Consider the following 10,090-nt stretch of genomic DNA (forward strand, 5'->3'; position numbering starts at 1 on the left):
TCGAATGTCGTTGAAAATAATTCAAAACCATATTCTTACTAATTAACTACAAAGATTTTATAGGTGATAAGAAAGAGAGAAGACATCACCCGCGATCGGTTGTTTTCGTTATGTCGTGTAACTTATGCTCTATACACTGAGAGTAATTTAACTCGATTTAACATATAAAAATAGATCCGACGATAGATCATTAGATGATAGAAGTTATCGAAGGCATCTCAGTTGTATAGTTTGATGCGTTGAGATGTATCACTGGATTGGTTATATAGTTTATTTATCAATGTTATAATAAGTTTCCTCTGATGTTAGAAGTTTTATTAATAAATAAAAAGTACGTAAAAAATGATAAGTCTGTTCGTGGGTCCTTAGCTAAAATAAAATAAAAAAATATTACCAAATTATACATAAAAATAAATGTTCAGTTGTTGGAGTATGAGCAAATGAATATCCGGGAGCAAATAGTAACAGATAAATGTAAATACTGCACAAAAGTTTTGATTGTTTTCTTTTGAATATTATCACATGTCTTACTGTTTAATAGAAAATTTGTGTTGTCTAAATTTAGTTAGCTCTCTAATTCCGTGACGTCGGATTGCCGATAAAACAGACTGACTGAAAAAGTCAATTGTCCATCATTGTCAGTGTAGTATATAAGTGTGTGTAACTAGTGCATGCTATGTCATTATTATGGTACAGGCATTAGTACATCGCTCCTATTGTCTAAGTTATATTTTAGTATTATATAACTAAATTATAGATAGGATTAGCGATCTCCCGATATTTCGTAAGGGCAGTAAAAAAATAGCCTAAGTTCTATTGAAAGTCTCGACAAAATCGGTCCATGCGATTCGGAGATTATTCATATGGCCATTTCCCGCTTGCGCCGTATACTCGTAATATAAACAATTAACTTTAACTGTTAACTTTAACTTGCGTTAAATTTTCGTAAATTAAACGCTTTAACGATTAACGAAGTTAAATTTTTATTTAACGAATTAACGATTAACGAAGTTAACTTTTTGATTAACTGTGCCCACCTATGCATATGTATATTATCCCTTTGGCGCAGTAATTAGTTACCGCGTATCCAAGTTCTAATTCTAGCCGGGGCAAAATGTTTAATTTTAAGCAAACAAATTGGATCCGTACAAGTTTTTTCATGATTGAAAAAAAAGGTTAAATTACTAACTTGAAACTTGCTTATAAGTGCATTATAATGTAGGAAAACCATTACTGTTACTCACGTGAATTATCGAAATTATAAGCTAAGTGGGTCAGTATTATGGTCACCGGTACGACGTAGTGACTCATGACTTTTTATTCAGTGTAAACGGCCACTGCACTCAATTTTTTTGCGGCGCATCGAAGCAAATTATTCAATTCATAAGAAATTTTAACTGGAACCTCGCAATACGCACGCGATCTCATTACCAACTCAGCTTGATTTTTTCCTGTTCATTGTTAATTAGGAAAGGATTGTTTTGTTATGGTGACCTCCTTTGTCTTCCACTTAAATGATCATATCAGACCAAGCACATGTTTTGTGTGGAGTGGTCGCTTATAAATCAATTTAGGCTAAAATTCGATTGAAATTATTAATAAAGCTAAGACAAATTTACTCTAAGCTTTTATTTGCAAGTTCGTAATGTATGTTATTAGTTTATTTTGTTTTTGTGTTGAGCAGTAATACAAGATTTTTCTTAAAAATTATAACAACATATGAAACACGAAAGAACGCGGTACTTTATAAACTCATTGATTTAATTTCTTAAGTCCGTAAATTTCAATAAGACCAACCAATGAACATCATTTGTTTTAGACGATTTGCGGTGTCAAGACTTTTCATAGACTTCGTCTGCGATTTGGTCAGCAAGGAGTTAAAAAAATAGTTATATACATAGTTACGGTAGCCAACCTTTCAGTGAAAGTGCAGTCAAAATCGGTCCAGCCATGTCAAAGATTACCCGGACCAAATCAGATTTGTGGACAGACAGATAGACAGACAAAAATTCTACTAATTGGTTTTTAAGTAGCATTAATACGTCACATTCGTGAAATATGAGTTTTTTCCATATTACATACAAACACTCTAATCTTATTAATTGTATAGAAGATGTCCATAAGAACCAGTAACATGTTTTATGTACATCTTTCGAAAGTGTGCACTGAGGACTCAAGTTCATGGTATACCTTTTAAAGGTCTTGCAAATACATATGCATTTAAATAAATAAGTGTTTGTCGATACATTACTAGTGACTTATGTACTATGATATGATCTAACTTATGTGTACATCTTGCATATGCTAAAGTATCAATGTTTTTCTCGGTTAATCGTGTGCTTAGCATTTATTTCGATGGCTCCTACGTAGACTACCGTAAGGCACAATTTTGCAATTTACCTCCTGTTTTATGTTTTTAAAATTAACTCGATAAATACTAATTCCTGTGTAAATTTGAAAATGACGTTAGAAAGAAGAACTGTAGATTTTTTTTGTCTATTGTATGTTCATGTTTGATGCGTCGTTAAGTTATTAATCGTATTATTGTTTAGATTTTTGTCTTACAAAATTTACCATTTCAAAATACGATAGTTTACGTAGGTGCCATCGATTTCTTATGTCAGTTAAAAGAAACTAGATTTTACCGGCGGTTCTATTTGTGTCGTCCTTTATAAGTAAGCAGCATTGACTTGATAAGAATAAAATTAAAATAACTCTTGCAAAATTGACAGAAAACTCTGCATTTTGGTCAATTAACTATTCCTATTATATATGTAATTTCCTAGTCAAAATCTTTTAACCCAATTTTAAGTTATAGAGAGAGTAAACGGGGAAGTAATAGACAATTTTATCATTTAATTCATCTTAAATTTATTAAATTCATTATTCCAATCATAAATGAGAAATATAATAATATCACATTAATTATTAAAATTCTCATTAACAATAATCCTTATGTAATATCTTAAAATATGTTATTTACAAGAAATAAAATTTGTAATATTTTTTTTATTTTCAACATCTATCGCCGTATCGTTGGCTGCAGTTTTTGGCGCCACAAATGAGAGCGTTTGCGGAGGCATGTCGCCGCCGGGACTCGTACGGCTTCTGCCCAATGTAGTTACCACTGAAAACAAATATTTTAAATATTAATTTTTATAAAATAAAGAACTATTCTATTCTAATACATGTCTCCTGTAAAAAAAACACAAAACATTATATTTTGATGATTAGTTAAATAGTGTAGACAGAAATAATTTTTAAGTCAATTGTTTTAAAGTATATACGGAACAAAACTATTCTCTTTTATAGCATAGTAGTTGAACTTTAACGGTTATTATTTAAAAATAAGAAATTGAATGCGCTCGATTTACCACAAGTTCTCAAAACACCAAACACAGTACAGTTTAAAGAAAAAAGATTCCCACGTCCCCGTATTTTATTTTTGAATTCCTACTTTATTTATTACCTTTGTTTTTATGGCAAAAGACATCAACGGTTTATCAATTTGTAATACTTACCCTGGGCCGTAATTGCAAACAACAAGAAATTCTTTAAAGTTATTTTTCGTGTATTGGGATATAGCACATCCAACATACATCGTGTTTGCCCACGCCATCTAAAAATTACAAATAAAATATACATATTAATTTATTCAATGCCAACGGAACATAACAAAGAATTTTCACGCCAATTAACTTTACAAAATTTGGATTCAATGATTTTTCCACCGTTTAATAAAAAAAGATAAACTACAGATATTGTTAAAGAACGACCTCCTTGGTGCACATATACAGCATTAGAATTTATAAAAAAACGTACGTCAAGGACAACAATTTATGTTTTTAATAAATTAAAGACACGAAATTAAATTTGTTGTCAGATATTATAGGATGTTTGTTTTATCCTTAATCGTTTCAATTAATTTTGTGATGCGATGCTAGTTGGTCTAATTGAAAGGTTATTAATTTTTATATGTCCCAGCTACATACTAATTGAATATAAAATTTAACCTGAGTGTAATGTCCGATCTGCTTCTTTGACGACTTGTTAAAATCGCGCATAGTCAAAGGTCCGTACGAGTAGTAAAGATGTTCGTCAAACCAAGATCTAAGACTGCTCTCTACGTCTAACTTATGAGTTAAGTCTGTTGTCGCATACCAATAAAGATTTTCACCAGTATGAAACCTATGGGAACCTGGAAAGGGAACCAATTAAGTACATTATCATGTAAGATCATTTTCCAAGCGAGAATAAAATGGCAGCACTAATAAAAGTCAGGTATCCTCATTTTAAACAAAACGAAGATAAAAGGATAGATTTTTCTGATGTTTAAGGGATTCAATAAGTTAAAAATAAAAAAAAACTTTAGCAAAAAATATACAGAGTTAACTAATGGACTTTTACGAGTATAAGTAAATGATATAAAACATCATTGTTTTCAGTAAATCTATGTCAGTGTTACTTATGTTATAAATTTTTTTTACATTTACATGAAAACGTGATATCGGAAATCTATTTCAAGTTGAAATTTGAATAAATTACTCCGAATTTAACCTGCAAACACTTTAGGTAGTCTTCGTAAGACGAAAAATCACTGAGTTTGTTCTTGCTATAAATGAAAAAAAGTTTTACAAGGGTGGGTCTTACAATGCTCAACCATTTCAACAATGAATTATTAAAATCCATATAATATTTACCGATTGTTTTGTCTGGATTGTGTGCGAAATGATTTCTAGACGCCCATTTCGCCGCTTTAGCCTCCAATTCATTATCCCACATCTAAAAAACAACAAACGCACAAGTCATTAAACGATACGAATCCAAAACAATGCTTGACAATGAAGTATCCAAGATAAGACTTTTATTTACACTAACAAGTAACTAGAAATTATGTCTTTACTAACTGATAATTAGTTATACATAGTGTTACTGTTAAACGTTATTAAATTATGAATGCTAAAGTGATTATATTACATACTAGCTGTTGCTTACGACTTCGTCAGCTTGAAAAAAAAAAGAACCTATGTTACTCCGGAATTCATCATCTACGGTTCCAATAAAAGTCTCGTATATTCGAGATTAGTCTGAACAAAAGTTATATGCAGACTTGCGGACAGACAAAAAAAAATTGTTACAAGCAACTCAACTACATTATGTGCACGAATACTATTAATTTGCAATTTTCAAAATAAAAGTAAATAATAAAAACTTTCAAAGGTTTATTTAAAAGATACAGTTTAATTACTAATTAATATCGCGCATGTACGCACAGACCAAAACAAATTGATCTTGAAGCTTTATTTAAAAAAAAAAAAAACTACTTAGAAGGAGGATAATTTGAAAACCGGCATATTACAAAAAACCATGATCTAAACCGTCTATTTGATATTATACCGTAAAAGATAATCGTTAAATAGGTATATTTTGTGTAATATAATAAATATATTTGTGATTAAAAAAACATAGATTTTTAAGTAATGTAATAAAAAAATTGTGTAAATCTGACAAACATATCTACATTTTACAAATACCTTCATGTAACTGTTATATTTTTTTTACGATAGCATAAGTTATTTTGTACGCAATTATTTGACTACTTAAAAAATTCGACACGTTTTCACTTTACGTTCAGAATTAGTTACGAGTTTGTAATTTCTAAGAATGTGCTTTTGTTCAACTAAAGTATTGATTTAAATACCATGAGCTTCATGTCAGAAGCGGGAGGCTGTCCAGGCACCTGACCCTTTACCAGTTGCAACCTCCGAGCATTGTGACCATCGACAAATGCACGGATTTGTTTACACGACAGATTTATCACTGAAAAATTCACCAAAATTAAAAACGTTACTTCTAAACAAACTGTACACTTAGTAATTACTTTTATTTATTTAATTTAAAAATACAACGCTTACATTTAGCACGAGTGAAACCGCATATTGCGAGTAGAAGAATGATTTTAAAATTCACCATGACGATCTCTAATGTACGCCGGTAAAGAGAAACAGTAACTGAGATTCGTACGCAAACGTCTCGCAATTAAATACTTATGTTTTATAGTAGACCGGCGTTTGGACGAAAGGTATAAAATTGACGCCGGAGAAATGACTCACATGTGTCATCGCCTCGGGCTTAGGGTTGTCACACCGGTGAAAGCGGTACCATTCAATTATTAAATATTCTTAATTCAAGTTTCAGGTCAATAGCGAATGAAAGACATATCATGTCGGATTTTTGGTATTGAATTTAGCACTCACCTTATTTCCTGGTACTTGATGAGGCAAATACATGCATACATTGTTCGCTTTCTCTTTAAATAAACACTCGGTACAATGACACTTATAGTTATCTCGCATTACCTACTGTGCTACTAACAATTAAGAATAACGAATAAATTTGAATAATTTAACGTTCCTCTAAAAATTGTTACAAAAAATCGAGAAATATTGATATAATAAAAATAAAATATTAATACTTCCACTTCAATCCAGGTGTAACATTTGGGAAGTTTAGAAGAGTCCCGAAAAGACTAATTGGTTTGTAGTATTAACATTAGCGGGTTTAATCACGGTTCAAACTTTCTTAGAAATTTGAATTTTTTCTTATGTTTCAAAATAAAAAGAAGACGTCACCATTGTTACATGAACTAACCGCAATAAGTTAGGGTTGTCGATTATGCTATAACCTAAACTTGAGTACCAAAAATGACACGGATTTATTGTTGGTTGTAACTTGATAATCACCAAGCATGAAAAAATTAATCAAGAAAAATAATTATTTTTAAAATAAATATTAATTATTTAAAAATGAAAAGAAAACAATCCACTTAAACGCTACTGTTGGGAATAAACATAAACGTGTCATACTAAACAAAATACTAGTTTTCATTGCCTAAAAAGAGCAAAATAATCTGTACATGTGTTTGGAAGTCCACGGTAACAAGAACGATTTCATTTAATTTGCCAATACGCGTACACCCTCTGCTATTCCAAACGTTCAATAAATTACAAAAAAAATATAAGTCCTTTGATGCTATCTCTGATATGCGATAGTAGTGTAGGGGAAACGAACGCAACCGGTTCTGTTCTCAAGCAGTATGCAATCAACCTGACCTCTTTGTCTAAGGGTCACCGCACCTAAACGAACCTAAATTCTATACTAAGTCTTTGTATCTCACTGTCATTTTTTTAAAATGATTAATTTACATTTAGTGTATTACTTTAAATGCATTAAATTTTAATTGTTTCTTTTGTATATTAAGGAAGGTAGGAGATTTCTTAACAAGAATAGAAAAGAAGTAGCAGTAAACTCAGATATAAGAAAATTTAATTTCCACCACTTTTACTTCTTAGACAGATGTTTCACGTGCGGTGCGTTATTGCTGCGGCGCCGCATCGTACTCGAGGTACCTTTCTTCTCTCTCAGCTCCCTTAGAAAATGGGTACAATTCTTACGTGTTTATTTTAAAACAATAGATTGGTTGCGCTACGACGTAGTACGTAGATACCGCAGCCGAAGATGCAAACCACTTGTGGCATCACACTTATTGGATCTTCTAAACTATTGTCATTATTTTCAATGAGTCATGACATGATAGATGTCAATTTGTGAGTGGTTTTAACCGTGTTCGAAATGTCATGAGTCATTGAACATGTAGATGTAGAACTTCCAATAGAATTACTGGAACTCTTACCGCAAAACTGTAGGAAGAGTTATAAACATGAATTACTTTGAAAGTATGACTTCATGTGTCACTTATAATTTAGGGAATTAAAAACAGGAACATAACTAGTTTGGTTTCTCGTATTTGGTGACGGGTTTTTAGTTTACATTTAGCGCTCATTCGCAAGGGCGTGTTTTTAACGCCGCGTTAAAACTCCGCGTTTGCGGCTTTTGAGCGACGAACGCTTTAAAATAATTATTGTTCCGTTTGCCCAGCGCTCAAAATGCAACACTGCGCCACATAAAATTAAGCAAGTTCACGAATGAAACAAACATGTGAGACACAGAGTGATTTAATAAATACGAGTATTATTGTAACATAGAAGCACAATAAAAAACTTGAACATCGAATACTTAAGTCCACTTAACACTCAGGATATAATATCGAATAGCAAATTGTCACCACAAGAACTATTTTGAACTTATGTATGTATATAGCTAGATAAGTTTTGGACTTAATTGAATTGGGAGAATTAATTCATTATCATCGTAATGGGTCGAAAGTAAATGTCCTGGATTATACAATACGCATAGAATGAAAGTATCAACAATTATCCCCGTAGGGCATGCTGCAATCTCCAATGCTGCACACAAGGCCTTCGCTGCCCTCCTCTGACGCTGTATACGGCACCTGCCCTAAGATGTTACCGCTGAAAGAATTTAATATACTTAGATTACGCTTGTTTAATAAATTTATATTTTTAAACGCTTTAAAATATAACTTCATTAACAAGCTGATCATCATTATTTTACAGTTTCTAAATGCTGAACTGATCTGAAATCTGATTTTAGTTATAATAACAATGTTATGCAAGGGAGCTCAGTGATCTCTGCTAACCCCTCTGGGTTACAGGCGTGAGTTGTAACAATATTACATCCTCCTCGATGGAGATATTGTGAAGAATAAAATCGACATAACGTTTAAAATGTATTTAAGATGTCAACGTAAAGCGATGAAACTATTATAAAAGGATTACCATTTTTTTTACTTCTAACCTTCAAATATACATAGTGTAGTATATGTCTCTACACAAAAATTATCAAATACATCAAAAAATATTATATTTCATTTTAAATCCTTTCAAAACAGCGAACAGCTTAACTAAAAGAAGTTTTTATTATTGTATTATTTTTGTATGTAAAATACTCACCTTGGCCCGTAATTACAAACAAGGAGGAACGTTTTCATACTATTCTCCGAATATTGTGATAATCCACAACCAACGTAAGTTGTGTCAGCCCACGCCATCTACAAGAAGTACAGAATATAATTATTATTGTTTCAGAGTCGATGTCAGTTGAGCTAGAGTCGTACATTTTTGCGAGCGGGTAAAGTCGTCAAACATAATATACAGTATTAGTTTGTTGGTTTACCTGCGTGTAATGACCAATTTGAACTTGTGATGAACCATCAAATAGGCTTCTCGTCATCGGACCGTAACTGTAGTCTTTGTATTCATCAAACCACGCACTAAGACCTTGTTCTATATTTAATTTGGCATCCGGATTGCTACTGCCGAAATAGTATAGGTTTTCACCTGTTTTAAATCTACCAGAGCCTGAAAAAAATATTTTGGCCCATTATCCCCTTTATCAATGTTTTGATATAAAGTTATGGTAAATGTTTTTAAAATGTTAGTCAATGTTACCGATAGTTTTGTCTGGATTATGTTCGAATACATTATTCGAAGCCCACTTCCTAGCTTTTGCAGCCAATTCTTCATCCCAAACCTAAAATTAGTAATTATAAGTATATATACTGGTCAAACATTTGTCATACATATAGTGTAAGTCTGAAAACTCTGAATATGTTACTACTGACCGTCTTACAGATGGCACTTGAGGTCCTGTGATATGACTGGTCATCTGGTAAGACTGTAGTCTTAATCAGACCTAAACCCTCGTGATAAAATCATCACGAAAACAAACAGTACTTTGTTATTAATTACAAATCACTTTTCTTAAAAAATATAGAAAAGTGGCCGTATCGTGTTGAAATTTTGCGCTAAAGGAATAAAGTTCACCAACCATATATTTCATATCAGAGGCGGCGGGATGTCCAGGTACCGCTCCTTGAGCCAACTGCTGCCTACGAAAGTTGTGACCATCGACAATACCGCGAATTTGATTACACGATAAACTTATCACTGAAATTATAAAAATAAAAATTCACATTTTATTTTAATTGTTGGAATTATTAAAATTTTAATAAATCAAATATTTATTTAAATTGTAATTAACCATACTACTTACACTTTGAATGAACGAAACCGCATAACGCGAAAATAAAAATAATTTTCATATGCATCTTTAAGGTGTGTAGTTTGAACGCGAACGAGTGACTAAGTACTGAACCTACGATGACCAC

The 10,090-nt window shown here is 31.9% G+C and overlaps 2 protein-coding genes across 2 annotated transcripts; both read right to left on the bottom strand.

The window, feature by feature from the left end:
* Nucleotides 1-2,965: 2,965 nt before the first annotated feature.
* On the bottom strand, nucleotides 2,966-6,074 carry LOC106718265 (venom allergen 5). Its single transcript, XM_014512319.2, has 6 exons — nucleotides 5,916-6,074; nucleotides 5,702-5,820; nucleotides 4,701-4,782; nucleotides 4,014-4,198; nucleotides 3,522-3,619; nucleotides 2,966-3,127 (listed from the first exon to the last, which is right to left on the bottom strand). Exons 1-6 carry the CDS (start codon nucleotides 5,971-5,973, stop codon nucleotides 3,016-3,018), a joined length of 654 nt encoding a protein of 217 aa, XP_014367805.2. The 5' UTR covers nucleotides 5,974-6,074; the 3' UTR covers nucleotides 2,966-3,015.
* Nucleotides 6,075-8,124: 2,050 nt separating this feature from the next.
* Nucleotides 8,125-10,090, bottom strand: LOC106718275 (venom allergen 5). Its single transcript, XM_014512329.2, has 6 exons — nucleotides 9,976-10,090; nucleotides 9,751-9,869; nucleotides 9,372-9,453; nucleotides 9,097-9,281; nucleotides 8,874-8,971; nucleotides 8,125-8,372 (listed from the first exon to the last, which is right to left on the bottom strand). Exons 1-6 carry the CDS (start codon nucleotides 10,028-10,030, stop codon nucleotides 8,267-8,269), a joined length of 645 nt encoding a protein of 214 aa, XP_014367815.2. The 5' UTR covers nucleotides 10,031-10,090; the 3' UTR covers nucleotides 8,125-8,266.

Source organism: Papilio machaon, chromosome 8, assembly GCF_912999745.1.
Source record: "Papilio machaon chromosome 8, ilPapMach1.1, whole genome shotgun sequence".
In the NCBI taxonomy this organism is placed as follows: Eukaryota; Metazoa; Arthropoda; class Insecta; order Lepidoptera; family Papilionidae; genus Papilio; species Papilio machaon.